Source organism: Peromyscus leucopus, chromosome 10 (assembly GCF_004664715.2).
Source record: "Peromyscus leucopus breed LL Stock chromosome 10, UCI_PerLeu_2.1, whole genome shotgun sequence".
Classification (NCBI taxonomy): domain Eukaryota; kingdom Metazoa; phylum Chordata; class Mammalia; order Rodentia; family Cricetidae; genus Peromyscus; species Peromyscus leucopus.
This window is the reverse complement of record NC_051071.1, coordinates 63453752-63471964: the sequence shown is the minus strand read 5'-3', so window position 1 is coordinate 63471964 and position 18213 is coordinate 63453752. Positions and strand designations below refer to the sequence as shown.

At 43.5% G+C, this 18213-nt stretch overlaps 1 protein-coding gene across 7 annotated transcripts in view; it reads right to left on the bottom strand.

Moving 5' to 3' along the window:
* Positions 1-14178: 14178 nt before the first annotated feature.
* Positions 14179-18213, bottom strand: part of Exoc1 (exocyst complex component 1) — a 46772-nt gene continuing 42737 nt past the window's right edge. For all 7 annotated transcript variants that reach the window (XM_028856330.2, XM_028856473.2, XM_028856551.2 and 4 more), the window contains 3 exons: positions 17769-17968; positions 16182-16376; positions 14179-14848 (listed from right to left, as the gene is read on the bottom strand). In XM_028856330.2, coding sequence (XP_028712163.1) covers positions 14696-14848; positions 16182-16376; positions 17769-17968 — 548 coding nt within the window. In that variant the 3' untranslated portion in view covers positions 14179-14695. The remainder of the gene's footprint in view (positions 14849-16181; positions 16377-17768; positions 17969-18213) is intronic.

Genomic DNA, 18213 nt, shown 5'->3' with positions numbered 1-18213 from the left:
ATTCTGTATTGCCAGGAATAAATTCAGCAGTTTCAATATGTAAAACAACTCTCTCTGCATATTGAGAGTCAGTGACTATATTGAGGGGTTCTGTGAAGTCCATCAGTACCATAAGAATGGCATACAGTTCTGCCTTTTGTACAGAGCTATATGGACTTTGTACCACTTTACTTAAGTCTCCTGATTTATATCCTGCTTTCCCTGATTTATTTGCATCAGTATAGAATGTGAGGACTCCAGAAATTGGCTTTTGTCGTACAATGTGAGGAAGGACCCATTCAGTCTTCTTTATGAATTCTATTCTCTTGCTTTTGGGATAGTGGTTGTTAATCTTTCCCAAAAAGTTACTGCAGGCTCTCTGCCAGTATTCATTATCTTTCCATAGTGATGAAATTTCCTCATTAGTTAACGGTACTACAATTTCTGCTGGGTCCATTCCTGTCAACTGGTGAAGTCTTAATTTACCCTTTTGAATCAAATCAGAGATCTTTTCTATATAAGTCTTTAATTTCTTATTTGGTTTACGTGGTAGGAATATCCATTCCAATATAATATCTTCCCTCTGCATCAAAATACCTGTTGGGGAATGTCTGGAGGGGAATACGACAAGAATGCATTTAAGTTCTGGATCCACATGATCCACATGTGCTTCTCGAATTGTCTTTTCTACTAGAGCCAATTCCTTCTCAGCTTCGGCTGATAATTCTCTTGGACTATTTAATTCTTTGTCCCCTTCTAGAGTATTAGCCAAATTTTGTAGTCCATCTTTGGGTATTCCCATGATACCCAGTAAGTTGGAAATGCTTCCTAATAACTTTTGAAAATCATTAAGAGTCTTCAATCTATCTCTTCTTAGTTGTACCTTTTGGGGTCTAATTTTTGTAGCTCTATCTTATATCCTAAGTAATTAATAGAATCTCCTCTTTGTATTTTTTTCAGGAGCAATTTGCAGTCTCCAGCGACGCAAAACTTTTTTTACTTCTTCAAACATGCTTTCTAATGTGCCTAATGTATCTAACTTTGGGTCAGCTAATAGGATATCATCACTATTATTATTATGGATTGTGGAAACTTTACATGAATTATCTCTAATGGTTTCTGCACAAAGTATTGACACAAAGTAGGGCTGTTTAACATTCCCTGTGGGAGGACCTTCCATTGATATCTCTTGACTGGCTGAGAATTATTATAACTAGGTACTGTGAAGGCAAATTTTTCTCTATCATTTTCTTGTAAGGGTATGGTAAAGAAACAGTCTTTTAAGTCAATAACTACTATAGGCCATTCTTTGGGTAGCAGAGAGGGCAAGGGCATCCCAGTCTGTAGGGAGCCCATTGGCTGAATTACTTTATTAATAGCTCTCAGATCTGTCAGCATTCTCCAATTACCAGATTTTTTTTTTAAATAACAAATACAGGAGAATTCCAAGGGCTGGTAGATTCTTCAATGTGTTGAGCATTTAACTGCTCTTGAACCAGCTGTTCTAAAGCTTGTATCTTCTCTTTTGTCAAAGGCCATTGTCCAACCCAGACAGGTTTATTAGTTAGTCATTTTAAAGGTAAGGCAGTTGGTACTTCTGAGAGTTCAACAACAGTTGTGCTCTGTTTGTGAACAGCCTGAATGGTTGGTGACTGATTTTTATAGCATATTATGATATTATTCCTAGAAACATGCATTGGTCTGTATTCCTTTTCTGAAAGTGTAGGAATTTTAATCTGGGTATTCCACTGTTGTAACAGATCTCGGCCCCAAAGATTTACTGCTATATTTGACAACTCGAACAGATATGTTAGGATTCTGCCGCAACTCCAGCTGCATGACCGCACATGCGCAGTTCAGGAGCTAAGCAAGGGGTCTTGTGTCTTATGTCATCCGTGTGCTGCATGATTGCGAAAATGCGCACAATATCCCTTCTACCCAATCCCAAGAAGCCAAAGCATGTAATTCCTGGCTTGCGGGTTTTTCCCTATGAAAACTCTATCCCTGGGCCCACCACCACTGCTGCATTTCCCTCCATCTGCCATGTGGTGGCCCAGGTTCAAGCCTGACAATAAAAGGACCCTTATGTGCTTGCATCAGAAACCGGCTCCTTGGTGGTCCCTGGGGGGTTCAAGAAATGGGTATCACAAAGGAAGTAATACTTCAGAGTAGCAAGCTTTCTTGGTGGGCTATCCTTGGATCACTAGCCCCCAAATAACAAAACAGAGACAAATAACAAAATAGAGACTTCTTATTCATTGTGAAAGCTTGAACTTTAGCTTAGGGTTGTCCCCAACTAGCTTTTATAGCTTAAATTAACCTGCTTCTATTAATCTACATTCTGATGTCTGACTTAGTTCAGTCTTGATGGCATCTCCCAGGACCTAGATTCATCTCCTCCTCCTCTCTCCCCCTGGAGATCCTGCCTATCCTCTCCTGCCTGGCTATAGGCCATTCGACTCTTTATTAAACCAATCAGAAGGTGCCTTGGCAGAGACACATCATTACAGTGTACGAAACGATTTTCCCCCAGCTCTTCAGGCTCCTTGGCCTCAGAGTTGGAGCTTCAGACTGTGAGAGGATGCCTCTGTGGTGGTTAAGCCAGGCAATTTGTGCTACTTTGTTAATTCAGTCCTTCCAAATGTGTTTGAGTCTCAATTGACAGACAGCACAGGATGAATGACAGGAATTCAGAAGCAGAAGGACATCTGGGTCTAGAGTAACTTTTCAAGGTTCCCCAGCAGATGGGACTTGCATTTGGACCCTGAGGTGACTAGAACTTAGAGGCATTAATGAAGAGAAGAGATTTGGGAAAGTGGGGGAAAGAAGATGACATGGCCAAGAAGAGATAAAGAAGAAACGTTTCTGTCAGTAATAAACGTAGCAATTTGGTGTCATTTGGGAAAGGTGAGAGGCATACATCACAATAAGGACTCACCAAATGTGAGATTTCCGAGTCTGACTTTTATCCACTACATCACTGGACACTATTAAGCCTTTAAATTGGATAATCATTTAATGAAATTAATTGGGGAAAATTGATCTGGGTTGTGGAAGGATGAATGCCGAACAGTGCATGTTGTACACAAATGATGTTGCCTAGGAGAAGAGTTCAATAGTCCTCTTAACAGCGTGATAAAATATCTGCGGGACAAAGACTACAGAAAAGAATGGCATGAAGGAATCTAGACCACTGTCAAGTGTTGCCCTTCAGAAATGGAAGCCCCCAGATGGAACAATCAGGAAGCCACATGAGCATGCGTTGGTGCAGGAACAGGGTGGGAACAAAGGTACAAGTGGGTTCTGATGTAAAGTGGTTTGCAGAGGTGTCTGGGAGACTGCTGGGCATATACAAGTCATGTGGCTTCGGGTGCTGTTGTGGCCAGCATACTCACTGATTTTCCTGTATGTCCCCCTCCCCTCAGACTATGGACTCCTTATGAGCTAAAGAGACTAATATGCCTTTCTCTGTAGGCATAACCAACTGAAGTGGCTGGCACCTAACAGAAGAGTGATAGGAATTGAATTGAATGATTTGGTCTTTAATCTGATATTCCTTCTAGTATTCCAGTTGCTTCCCTTTAGCACCCAGAAATCATGTGTGGTGGTTTGAATGAATATGCCACCCTTAGGCCCATAGGGAGTGGCACTATTAGAAGGTGCAGCCTTGTTGGAATAGGTGTGGCCTTGTTGGAGGAAGTGTGTCACTGGGGGTGGGCTCTGAGGTTTCAGATGCTCAAGCCAATCCCAGTCTCTGTCTCTGTCTCTGTCTCTGTCTCTCTCTCTCTCTCTTCCTGTTGCCAGCAGATCTAGATGTCGAACTCTCAGCTACTTCTCCAGCACCATGTCTGCCTGCGTGCTACAGTGCTTGCCTCCATGACCGCAATGGACTAAACCTCTGGACCTGTAAGACAGTCCCAATTAAATGTTTTCCTTTATAAAAGTTGCTGTGCTCATGGTGTTTCTTCATAGCAACCCTAACCAAGACATGATGCTAAAATGTCAAAACTATCAGCTACTTCAAGTCCTTTTATTTAAGCATCAGAGACTCAATTTTCCTGTTGCCAAAGGAGTGTAGTTTGGCTGGCAACATGCTTATCACTGTCAGATAAGGAACACGGTCATGGCAGTTCCAGTCCATCTAGAGAGCTTAGTGACAGAAGATTTGTAGTGACCTGGCCACAAAAAATGTCTACTCTGTGTAAATGAATAGTTGTTATGAGAAGCTGTTCTCTAGCAGAAGACACCGGGAAATTACTCTCAGGAAATGATCACCTTTAGAGAGGATAGGGCCGGAGCATCTCGGTAACATAGGAATTTCATTTGATATCTACAAAGACATGGGAGCATTTACACCTCAAATGCTAGTGCAAAGAACCAGTCCTTCTTCACCTTTTGGATTGAGAAGGAATAGAGGTAAGTGTAGAGGCTCTGGGGGAATGAAAAACTGGATAAATATTACTGAATTAAAAAGCCAACCAAAGAGCAAGCCTTTTACATGTCAAACATTCCATGCCAAATGACCAAGAATAAGCTAGAAAAATATTTACAACTAATACCATATGCCTAAAATACACTTCATTTCTGCAAATTGATAATAAGATGACTGAGAGCAGAATATATTAGAAAAATAATTTTAATCTAGGCAACAGCCTGAAAATACAGCTTGCAAAGTGTCTATTGTATCAACCCCTGAAAAGGATGGACATGCACATCTGTCGCTTTTTCATCGCGGTGACAGATACTTGAGGGAAACAATTTCAAGGAGGAAAACTTGAATTTTAACTTGAAATTTCAGAAGTCTTAGCCTGTGGTGGCAGTGTGCGCATGTGATGGAAGAGGATGCTCACATATGGCAGCCAGAAAGCAAATAGAAACAAAAGACGGAGCCCAGGACAAGCTAGAGCCCCCAGGAACACAGCCCAACAGCCAACCTCCTCCGATAAAGCTCTCCCTTGGAAAGTTTCCACCGCATCTCAGTGATGCCATCACATCAGCAATCCATCCAGGGAAAATTTTCTAGGTCAGCACCCTCACGAGCTGATCACTCCTTAAAAGCCCATCACCTGGAAGTTAAACCTTTCACAGCCGAGCCTTTGAAGGGATGCTTCCTGACTCAATCAGGACAGCACACAAATGAAAACTGAGGTGTGGAAGAGGGGTAGCCACGTGGAAAAAAAGGATGGATGAGACAATATGCTACGATTCAAACAATTCAACTGCAGCTAGAGTGTGTTAGTGCTTGTGAGGTTGTTTGAGGGTTGGCTTACACAGCTGGACGCTGAACAAGCACTGTGCCATCCCATCACAGCCACCTTAAACCGTCACTAATGTGGGCATCCGCATTTTACACACGGCCTTCATGACTTACCAAAAGTCATCAAATGCGAGCACCTTGACTTGAATTCTGAAGATTAAAGCAACTGTGAATTATGCAGACCACTACAAAAGTGCGCCCTGAAGTACAGGGCACACAGATACTATTCAGAGAAAGATCAATTAAACTTTTCGAGGACATAATTTCCAGGATCCTCAAAGGTCAATTAGATCGGCCTACTAAATAGGGTACAGATTTCCTCTCCCCTAAAATGTCCATGGTAGTTGCCATAGAAACATCTCCATGACAACCAAATTCCACTTTTCAAAGCAACCCATTGCATTGCTGATCATCTTTGGTCAAAAGAGTTTCTTTTGTGCAGCTGACATCAACTTCCCTTTAAGTGCTCATAATTTGTTCTGAGCATGCTCACGATGACCCTTCAGAACAGCACTGTAATTTCCAGTTTCTCCTCACGGGCTCTAAAGCTATTATTTATCTGGCTATATCTTCTGGAGTAGAGACACTCCAGTTTCTTAGTTTTCTTATTAAAATGTGTCCCTGGAAATGATTTGAGCTGAGGACCAGGATATATTTATTTCCTTTGATACATCTGCACAGAATTCTCCATGCATAGCAACCCAGACTAGTATTAGACTGGCCTTTTTAACAGACATGTTATAGTCTCCCGTGAAGAAACATACGTGGTCCTCTTTCTGTAGCTCATAGGCTTTTAATATCTACATTTATTTCTGTCATCCTTGATGCAGGAGTTTTGAGTGTGATAGGATCTCTCACTGCCCAATTGTGCATGAACCAAAGACCTAGGGTGCTGGACAGTCATGATCACCAAAGACCAACCTAAGACAGCAGCTCCAGGTTTACTTCTCATACCCATGAAGATTAGAGATATGTACTCTCACGGGCATATGCAAAGCAGAAACAAGCTTTATTAAGAATTACAGAAATTGAGAAATTAAAGAAAAATAGAAATACATAAATTGGAAACACCTAAGACTGGGAGGAATTGAACTTCCTCGTCTAAGATTTTATAGGGTTTTGGTAGAAACTGGACAAAAGCTGAGATAATTGCAATGTGATTGGTTGGTTCTCTGGGCTACTGTGGACCAGGCCAATGGAGGACCCTCCCTGCATCCCTCTTTTTCTTATCACAGGTTCCAAGGACTCAATGTAAATAAATATCGGCCAAAATGTGTTTGTCTGCCTCCAACAAAGACAGATTTGTCAGAAGGCCTAGAAGTTGGTGAAGTAACAAGCATTTTATGCCCTGTCCCCACCATGCACACACCTGTCAAAATCCCTGGCGGCAGCACGCCTTAATTTGAGTAGTTCAGTGGCAGCATCAAAGGCCACTTGTCTCCCTCTTTCCTCAGTGAGTGGGTTTTAGCTTGGACCCTTAGTCTTACAGTCACAAATTGGTTGTCAAAACTCTAAAAAGCAGGTTTCCATGCAAGGGTACCCAAAATAAGAAATGAGAGGCAGAGGCAGAGATTGCCCAGCATGAATAAAGATTAAAAAATATATATACAAATATATTATAGGCCTCTCTTTTCTCACCAGGGAGGACAATGTCTCCCAGCATTCTCTGGCTGAGTTCTTGAGTTCTTGTTATTGGACAGAATGGCATGGAATTTAACCCTAGAGCAATCACTGGTAAAGAAGCTAGGAACAGTTACAGTTTAGTATCAGACACAATCAGGGGTTTATGAGCAAGTATGACAAAATATTAGAATCCATTTAGCATGTTTGAGAAAGTTCCCTTCTTCATCTCAAGGCAAGGCAGAAGGGATTTGAGGAAAACCACTCAATAGATATCTCTTGAGTGGAGGGTAGTCTTAGGTGAGGATGCTTACTCAGGGCTTTTCAGAATAAAATCTGTTTTTCCCTTAACCAGACCTGCACCTGCCATGAGAGCTGATTTCAGTGCTGGAGCTTTGGGGACACCTCGGAGCAGGAGCATGGTCCCCACAGTTGGGAGCTGTTTCTAAGAGCTTCTGCCTGGAATCTATTCTACTAGCCTTTCCCAGCAATTCTGTGAGCCTCTTGCAATCTGCTTGCAAGACTTCCCTTCAAAAAGGTCTTGAGTGTCTGCTGTCTGCAACTAAACCCTGATAAGAAAGGATCTGGGGAGGTCTTTTCTGCCTAGAGAAGTAGAGACCCTGCCAGTTCCAGGGGCTAAGGAATGAGTAATGGGACCAATGGGAATGGAGAGGCATGTGCTGCTAGGAAGGGGCTGGAGGGAGAGATTTTCAGGGAACAGAGATGGCTTTTCACAGAATACAATGCAGACAAACAAGGCCAGGTTTGAACATCTGGCAGAGGGCTGGCGTGATGTCTCAGTAAAGTGCTTGCTATATGAACAAAAGCATGAGGCCCTGAGTTCAGAGCTCCAGCATCCATGAGATAGTTTACAACCACCCATAACTCTAATTCCAAGAATCCCACACCCTCTTCTGATCTCCATGGGCATCAGGCATACATACTTGCATGAAAAGTACTCACATAAAATAATTAAAAATAGCCGGGCGTTGGTGGCGCACGCCTTTAATCCCAGCACTCGGGAGGCAGAGCCAGGCGGATCTCTGTGAGTTCGAGGTCAGCCTGGGCTACCAAGTGAGCTCCAGGAAAGGCGCAAAGCTACACAGAGAAACCCTGTCTCAAAAAACAAAAAACAAAAAACAAAACAAAAAAAATAATTAAAAATAATTTTAAGCATCTAGCAGAGACAACTAGAGTAGCCTGTTCAAGAGTGCAAACCAAAGGTAACATCATCAAATTGAGGTTTACATCATCTAGAAGGAACAGATCAGGAAAACCCCACGGAAGCAGCCAGCTGGAGTTCTGGGCTGAGAGTCCCAGGTGGAGTAGTATCTCCTCTCAAGTGAGGCTCCAAGTAAATGAAGAAATAACAAGAAAGATAGCATGAGCAAGTCAGGTGCTTCCTGCATCCCTCGGAAACCAACGGGGAGGCAGCACTGCTCAGTCATGCCGGAGTTCTGGGCAGAACACATCTCTCTCCGTGCATCGGCGCAAGACACCCAAGTCCAAGTTCTTAGCACCCAGGAGACTTATTTGCCCCCAAAGGACAAGGGGCCCTGGGGGATACTTGAAATAAACATGCTGGGGTCTGGGACAGGAGAACCCTCCTGCGTTTATAATAATAATAATAATAATAATAATAATAATAATAATAATAATAATAATAAAAGCCTTTTAGACATATAGAAATAGCTTAGTCAAGAACTCCACTACACTCAAGGCTGCACCTGAAAGCCAGAGCCCTGTGACACTATTTACTGAAGATAACCAGACACACGATGACACCCACTTGACAGTATATAACAGAAACCAAGAGCGACACATGGCTCCTCACTTCTTCAGGACTGCCGGAGACATTGGAGAGATACCTCCTTGATCTTCCCTGCAGCTGGAGCGTCTCCCCCAGGGTCCTGACCCTCAATTTGAAGACTACTGTGAGAGACTGGACCGGACTTTCAGCTAAGACACCAATGTTGCATTGGTGAGCAGTCTTGCGGACATAGGCTTAGGGTGATATTTAGGAACTTGGGAGTTGTGAACCTTGTGTGAAGACCTTCAGCATAATAAAATATAACTTTTGTTATGCCAACTACCAGTACCTAAGTTCTTGCTCCAATGCCTCCTTTCTCCAAGAGTCTGCTGCTAACATGTCAATTTACATATATGCCGATTTGTCATATAATGTGTCTTATCCAGGACCAGTACCCTGTTCTCTCATACTTCACCTTACTTCTTTTTTTTTTTTTTTTTTTTTGTTTTTTGTTTTTTGTTTTTTGTTTTTCGAGACAGGGTTTCTCTGTGTAGCTTTGCGCCTTTCCTGGAGTTCACTTGGTAGCCCAGGCTGGCCTCGAACTCACAGAGATCCCCCTGGCTCTGCCTCCCGAGTGCTGGGATTAAAGGCGTGCGCCACCACCGCCCGGCTTCACCTTACTTCTTTTAGACAGTCACCCACTGCATTTTGGCTAGACTAGATGGCTGGTAAACCCCAGCGATCCTGTTTCTGCCTCCCTCTCACCCAGCACTGAGGTCATGTGTATGTGAAGCCACATGGCTTTTTACATGGAGATTTTAACAACTATCTGATTTCACTTTTGCTGTGAACTTGCAAAAATAAGCATAATTGCTTACATTTCATGTATAAGGAAACTAAGACATTAAGCAGTTAATTTGTTCATTTGGACAAGCTCAGATGGCCTGCTAAAAGCCGTATTTTAAGCTCACTTCCCTTTTGACGTCAGAGCCTGAGTTCTTAGTCTAGTGCTAAACTGTATTGATCTTTTATAGATGTTCCCAACAGGGGGACAGCAACTCATTCCCTTTATAGAATCTTCCTTGACTTCATCAGACCCCAGAGAAATCTAGATATCTCATCCTGAACTTTTACAACATGTGTTGTCTATCATCCATTTGTTGTCGATTATTTACTGTCTCAGTTTGTTTTTGTGTATATGTGTGTTTTGCGCCTGCATCATCTGGAGTCCTTGGGTCAGGAGGTTCAGAAACTAACTTCATCTAACTGGAGCATTCCCAACTCCCTCCTACCTCAGACAGGGAGACTGTCCAGGAACGCGAAGGGAAATGACGGGCCTGACTGTGGGAGGCATAGAAACCCCGGCCACTCTGGGGTTTGTCATCATGGCATTTCTGTTTTGGTCTGACTGCTGGAATGATTGATGCCACAAATTGTAGTGATGTATCGTGTACTCTAATAAAATCTACCTAGAGATCAGAGAGACAAAGGAACAAGCCACAGCCCACCTTGGCAACTCCATGCATCCTCTTAATGAATGTCTGTGAGTCCTCAACCAAAAGGGCTCCAGCTGAAAAAGCCTTAGTTCCTGTCTCCTCATACCTTATAAACCTTTCTCCACCCAGCCATATCACTTCCTTTTTAGTGCTGGGATTAAAGGTGTATGACTCCCAGGTACTGTGATTAAAGGCGTGTGCCACCACTGCCTGGCTCTGTTCCTCTCCTAGACTGAGTCAATCTCCAGTAGTACAGGGTGGCTTTGAACTCAGAGATCCAGATGGATCCCGAGTGCTAAAGGTGCATGACTCCTAAGTACTGGGATTAAAGGTGTGTGCCACCCCTGCCTGGCATCTATGTTTAATCTAGTGGCTTGTTCTGTTCTCTGATCTTCAGGCAAATTTACTAGGGTACACAATATATGACCACAACATATATCCCTTCCATCCAGTGCCATTCTGCTCAAGATTAGGTCCCCGGTGAGCAGTGGACAGTTTGCCTTGTCCTGATTATTAGTCATGTGTCCAGTCTTTATGGAGAGTAGCACTGGGATGAGTATTTCCCCCGGGACCTGGAAAGCACCCACTATGGTAAAAAACAGGAGGACAGTTTAGCTCTTTCTAGTAACTCAAGTTTTAAGTTCCCAATGAAGGGAAATACAACTTTTCACACAGCAGAAGAACTGGGTACAGCACCAAATCCGAGGCTAAGGGGCAAGGAATCATTTAAAAGATATGAGAGCCTAAGAGGCAGCAGAGGAACCTTAGTTCTTAGGATGAATCAAATCCAAGGAGGATCTCAAATGAATGATGTCTCCTGTAAAATTCAGATATGTGCTCATTGGAAGAGGGCCTGTCTACATATACCTCTGTAAGTTCTTCTAGAGACAGGGTCTGGGGCTGCCCAGTCTTCACTAATAGACCTCTCCATTGCCTGGGGTAGAAAAATGCCCAACAAATGTAATAATCACGATTGGCACAAGCCATTGGCTCTCAACCTGCTACATATGAAAATCATGGGCAAATGTTTAAAAAATGCCAGTTTGTACTCCACCGCCCAGCCAGGGAAACACTGTCTGAAGATGGAACTGGATGCTTCACAAATCTCCCCGGTGGTTCTAACGGGCAGGCCAGCCTGAGTCAGCCACAGAATCCATTGGTTGCTGGATAGGTTAAGAACTACGTGCAGGGCACATTTTCTTGTCCTTGAGGGTAATTTCCTTACAAGGATTCCCAGCACGAGTGGGCCACTGCCCACAGTGCTCAGTGTGCACACTTAAAGCAAGGCGGCACACTAAGCACTGGATCTTAGGCGGGGCAGGCTGGGCCTCCCGCCACCTGGAACCTCAGTGGAGATTGTGGCTGTGTCCACCACTGCAGACTCTATGAAGGACACTCCTGCTTTTCCCCTTCCATGAATGTCTGTCTGTTTACCTTTCACTTTTAAACTCAGGACCCAATAAGCAGTTAAGTGCTACAGATAATGATTTCGTGGGGGCAGCCTTGACCCTCGATACCAAGCTGGTGATGAACCAGGAGACAAGTAAACAGCAAAAACCCCAAGTCAACATGTCTCAAAATGACAAGTGTCACGAGGGATGACAACAGGTGCTCATGAGAACAGGGCAGTGAAATGAAAGGGACCAGTAAAAGCTGTTGGGAATTAAATGGAGACTAGTACAAAATGCAGACAGAGCACAACCCATCGATTTCCCAGGTTCTTCCTCATTACTTGTTCCTCCAGGCAATTAGCAAAGAGACCCACCTTCTAGATGCCACATTGTACAAAGTCCAGATGGGCAGGGATGCCAGCTGAGATGGTCTGGAGTTGCCTTCTCCAACATTTCTACTGCCCACAGATTGGTACTGCTTCTTGTCTGTTAAGTCTGTTGCCTCTAGCACCTCCTATTTCCATGTGTCCCTATGCCCTGTTCTGCCCACCCCACCATTTTCCGACTCCTCTCTTAAAAAGGAGGATTGCCCCAAATAACACTTAGAAGTATATCACTCAGAAATTTAGGTAAGTGAGCACTATGAGCACAAGTATACTGACAATAACTAGGGGGCCTTGCTTAAACTGCTGGTACAAAAGCCAGCTGTCCCGAGGGAGAAATGGCATAGTCCTGACTTGTTCAGAGGAAGGATTGACTGCTCTGTGACACTTTGCACCTGACTGTGGGCAGCACGACAGCAGTACTGGAACGGCTTAGAGACTGTTCAAACTGCAGACCTGGACTATGCAAAGCCCAGTTCATCATGCTGGCTAGGTGCTCCGCAGGGATACTAAATTCTGAGAGGCACTAGTACCCAGGATCTAAAGCAAAGGACAGATAATCTCACTTTGTTCATGTCACTCTGATATTATGTATTAATAATGCAATAAATAATAATGTAATGGGGCTGGAGAGATGACTCAGAGGTTAAGAGCACAGACTGCTCTTCCAGAGGTCCTGAGTTCGATTCCCAGCACCCACATGGTGGCTCACAACCATCTGTAATGAGATCTGGTGCCCTCTTCTGGCCTGCAGTCATACATGCTGTATACATAATAAATAAATGAATCTTAAAATAATAATAATAATAATAATAATAATAATAATAATAATAATAATAATGTAATAATGTCCTCAGCTATTTTTCATCCACATACAAGAATTCTCTCATGATTTTTTAGGTACATGCTTAAAAGTTCTACTTTCTTCTTTCTAGTAAATAATAGTATTGTTCTATAAGGTCTGGAAAAACAGGGAATGGGAGTTTTTACTTAGAGAAGAGCCAGACAACCAGTTAAAATTAGCCTTCATCCATTCATATGGTTTAGATACACTTGGTTTTTAGATGTATTATAGTACGAATATTTATCAATGTATATCTCATTTATCTATCTATCTATCTATCTATCTATCTATCTATCTATCTATCTATCTATCTATCTAATCTATCTATCCATCCATCCTATCATCTGCTACCAGTAGAGAAAGCAAGTCCAGCACTCAGAGAGTTTCATGTATGGAACTCCATTTCTATTAACTAATAACAAATCACTGCATCTCTCTGTTCTAAATTTTTAATCTTTAAAAGCCCACGTTTTGTATTACTAAGTATGTATGTATATATACACACAAATGAATTTGAGTTTAGAAATGTAAACACTGAACTGACAGAACACCCACAGGGTACAAGTGGATATGTGTGTGTGTGTGTGTGTGTGTGTGTGTGTGTGTGTATGTGTAAATAATACCACAATACAATGAAGTCTGTGTGCCTTACCATGTGGACCCCCTCCCCCACCCAGTTATCTGAGACTGTGTTATCCAATCCCAGCTGGCCTGGTACTTGTTATGCAGCTCAGGCTGGCCATGAACTTTCAGCAATCCTCCTGTCTCAGCCTCTTAAGTGCTAGGATGACAGGCATGTGTGACCACATGACTTTTTTTTTTTTGGTTTTTCGAGACAGGGTTTCTCTGTAGCTTTGCGCCTTTCCTGGAACTCACTTGGTAGCCCAGGCTGGCCTTGAACTCACAGAGATCCGCCTGGCTCTGCCTCCCGAGTGCTGGGATTAAAGGTGTGCGCCACCACCGCCCAGCAACCACAAGACTTTTTAATCCTCCATGTCCCTCCCAGATTCACGCTCATTATTTTGCAGTTATCCCCTGCTTTTCCACTTGGAACCCCAAACCACAAGGGCTTAATTTGTTTTTCAAGTTTTATATTAAAAGAATCCCAGCACAGACGGATGTTCCTGGTGATGCCTTTTGTCACCTGGCAGTATTTTCCTGGCCTTTATCTACATTTTCATTCTGGTCTCACTGTCCCACGAAGTGAACATAGTTATATTCATCTGCTCTACTGCTGATGGAATTCGGTTGTTCAGCCCACAGTACACATTCCAATAGTCACTCCTAAATACAAACCATCTCTGAAGCTATGACAAACGACTTTTTTCTCATTATTCTATTAACTTTCTTATTGTTAGAATTCTAAGTGTTCTTTGGTATAAGGCCTCACAATTAATTTTGATACACAGATTCTGTAAGTTTGTTTTTATATGCACGATATATAAAAACCAAAGACTATTTCCAAATATCAACTTAAAAACTGTTTTTAATATACAGAGCCACATACCCCTTAAAACCCAGGCTGGTAACTGAGCGCCCTCTCAGCCCCCTCACCCATATGCACACTGGTTAGACAAGGACAAACAACACTGTACAATGCTCTCAGAGTTCCGTGACTGGTTAGCAACCAGTGAGCGTGAGTGCTGGCCTGCTCCGACCGTCCCACCCAGAACAGCCGCTCGCAGACACAGGAGCTGGCAGTTAAGGGAAATGGCCTCCCTGTCGCTGACAAGTGCCGAAGGCGTTTCATGACGAGATAAATGCTTAAGTGCGAACATCACCTGGAGGTCAAAGAAAACGGACCCCCGGGTGCCGCTCTGCACCTAAGTACCCGGAGCAGAGCACCACGCAGTTACCGGACACTTCGGAACACACAAAGGTCTGAGTCCGCCTTCTCGAATGCTTCATTGTTCTCTGTAGTGTTGGTGAACTGAGAGTGTGTGTTCGCTTCTTTTTTCTCCTTCATGAGGCGCATTTAGTGGGACTGTGCAATGCTGGAGCAATAGTCCAGAATGTCCTGAATAGTGAATTCCATCGTAACTCCGGACCCAGGATAGCAGCGCGCGATCAAGCCCTCGAAGTGCTTGTACTGGCGGATAAACTCATCTTGCATGGAGTGCCACACCACCTATCACAAACAGGAAGGGAAGGCCAGAGAACTGTGAGGGGAAGGGTTACAGTATCACACATAGAGATTACAGAGAGAATCTAAGAACCTGGCAGTTAAGAACATGCATTCTGAAGATAGTACCCTCAGTCCTTCTACTTAAAAAGATTGGTGACCTCCACTATATGCCATTGGCCCTGTAGGCCTCAAGTTGGTATCTGTAAACAAGGTGTGGATAACAGCACTCTTTCCTCCTAAGTTAACCCAGGGAATAAGGCAGAGGACTTAGGACAGGTCTGTCATGAGCAAGACACACAATGATACAAGGGCTTAAATTCATCGAGGTTCACTCTGTGTCAGCACTAAGTAACTGAAGTCTCCTGAGGACCAGGTGAGGGTGGGAACTATGATCAGATCCCAGCATGTCACCCGAGGGAATGTCAAACTCTTCCGGGGTTTCTCTCGTGAGCCCCCTCAAGCCTCCATTCCTGTCGATGGCAGACCAGTCACTACCTCCCATCTTTATTACACCCTTTGCTTTTCATCCCTTGGCTGTGCCGTTTCCTCCACTGAGCACCACACTTGCCACTCATTAGCACGCGGTTTTCCCCTGGGAAGTGGGTGGCCGTTCCCCAGTTTTCTATGATGCTGAAGCTAGAGTTAATCTCCACCTCTGGGTCTTTTGGCATAGTTTATAAAGCATACAGCTTCAGTTTGTTCAAATCTGGCCCCGCTGCACTTGAACGAGGCTTGCTGCCATGTTACTCCGCCTCTCAAGCACTTATCCTCTTATCTATAAAACAGCGGTGCCCACGAGAGAGGCATCAGTTTTGGGATAAGGAAAGTTGAAGCTCAGCAGTCAAGTAACGCGCCCTACATTGCGCAGCCTCATCCCTCATCTGGATCCGGATTAGAGATCCATTTCTAGCTCCATCCCTGACTCAGAGCCCCTGCACCATAGTAAGCAATACTGCATTTACAGTCACCTGCAATCCAAAAACAATGAGACAGACCCCAGTCAAACAGAGAAGCAATGCCTCACCTTCGAAAAACACCAACATTAAAACAGAAGGAGTTACACAAGGACTCCTGTCTTCCTTACAATCTCCACCCTGGCCTGTCTTCTACTTTTGTTTCCCTTTTTTGAGGCAGGGTGTAGCTCAGGGTGGCCTTAAGCTCACTATGCAGCCTAGGATGACCCTGATCTCCTGGTCCTTGTGCCTCAGTGTCCCAAGTGCTGGGACTGCAGGCGTGCACCCCACACTGGGCTAGGGAACTCTTCTAGGCACTAAAAATGGAGCACGTGCAGCACATGTGGAGAGAAGCCCGGGTCTGAAGCCGGGGATATGCATACCTGCAGTAAGTTCTCCTCTTCACATAAATGCTTGTCAACCTTCTTGTAGAGGTTATCAAGGCCCTTCTTCACCTCCTTGCCAGGATATTCTTTAATAACTTTGCGAAGCTCTTGCTTGTTGAACGCAAGCTGGTAGCTCACTTCCTCCTCCCGTATGCCCTGGGCTACTCGAGCTTCAACGCCTTCAAAGAAATGCTTCAAGGAAAGGAAAACCAGTAATGGCTAAGAGCTTCTTATATTATCACCTGAACCTTTTAAAAACCAGGTTTAAAGGATGTAAGTGCACGGAAGCTAAAATAATAATCATCTATTACCATACTACTCAGGAGTAACTGTTGTTGACACTCTGGATTTCCTTCTATTTCTTTAATGTGAGCGTACAAAACTACAATCTCATATGCTGCATTTCCCATTTAATATGTTTATAGACTTGGGGTTTCCTCTGTCTCTCTCTTTTAGCTTCCTGCAAGTTGGGATGGGATTACAAACACGAATCATTATACCTGGTAAAAGAACCACTTCTTGATTTTATTATTTATCATTTGCTTAGAGAAATGACTCAAGTCAGGAAAGAAAAGAAAGGCAACATACTATATATATATTTTAATCTTGTGTGTGACGTATGTGGGTGGGTGTGGAGGCCAGGTGGATGTCTTCCTCAATTGCTTCTCCACCTTATTTTTTGAAGCAAGATCTCTCACAGAGCCTGGACCTCACTGTTTAGGCTACATTTGTTGGCCAGTGAGGACTTGGGATTTGCCTGTCTCCACGTGCCCGAGCTGGGGTTACAGCATGCTTTTACGAGGACATAAGAAACTCAGCAAACACTTTACCCCTGAATCTTCATCCCAGTCGCTCCCTTTCTTCTCTTCCTTCCTTCCTCTCTTGCTTTTTCCTCCCTCCCTCCCTCCTTTCTTTCCTTCTTTCTTTCTCTCTCTGTCTCTGTCTCTCTCTCTCTTTCTTTCTTTCTTTTCCCAAGACAAGGTTTCTCTGTGTAGCCCTATTGTAGCTATTCTAGCGCTCACTCTGTAGACCAGGCTGGCCTTCAATCCCCCTAGCCTCTGCCTCCCAAGTGCTTGGATTAAGGCATGAGCCACCATGCCTGGCTCTTTTCTTTTATCTTGACAAAGTTTTTGAAATCGTCCCCTGAACTATGTAAAAGTTGGCCATTTATGAAGAAAACGATGGGAAAAGCTCAGTCAAGTTTCACCCTCAAGTTGATTTTGTTTCTAAATTTGTAAAATGGGATAACAATATCTTAGATCATATCACTGTTCAATTTATGTACTATTTACTTTGAGGGAGCTCTGCTAAGTTGTCCATGCAGGCACTGAACATACATACAATCCTCTTGTTTCAGCTTTCCAGGCAGTGAGGATTATAATCCAGGCAGAGTGGCTTCCACACCTGGGTGCATCACTGTTTATACGAATTAGAAGAAACTACATACATAGAACATCTATTAATGTCTGGCACACTGGCAGCCTCAACAACTAAGTCTTTCATCCTCCTTCTGTGCCAGGACACAGAACATCTGTACGTTATTGGATTCAAAAACAGGAAAAGACCAAATGAAAATATATTTACGTTTAGTTTTTCAAGAGGCTGTCCTAAAGAGTAAATGACGTAAGACTGAAGGTGATCAGTGTACTTCTGCTTGGCTTCTTTTTTCTCAGCTTCTAGACATGAGATTTTCAAACGAGACAGAGTTGCAAAAATATGGTGGAAGTTTTCCATCATAACGACATCCCTGGGGGTCTTCTGGCTTTCATGTGCTACTTTCTCCACTAAAATCGAAGCAGAAAAACAAAGAACACCTTCTGATATGAGTCAAACCGTTCAGGACTAAATACACTCCTCTGCACTGCAAGGTCTTCAGAGCCCCCGGACAGTCTTCTTCAGACAATACCCTGCACACCTGGAAATGCAGCATGGACTAAAGGTGACTTTTCAAATCAGTGGAGGAATTATGAATTATAGCTGGTATGTTAGGGCAGCCGGATGATCAACATCATGGCTAGAGTCTAAAATG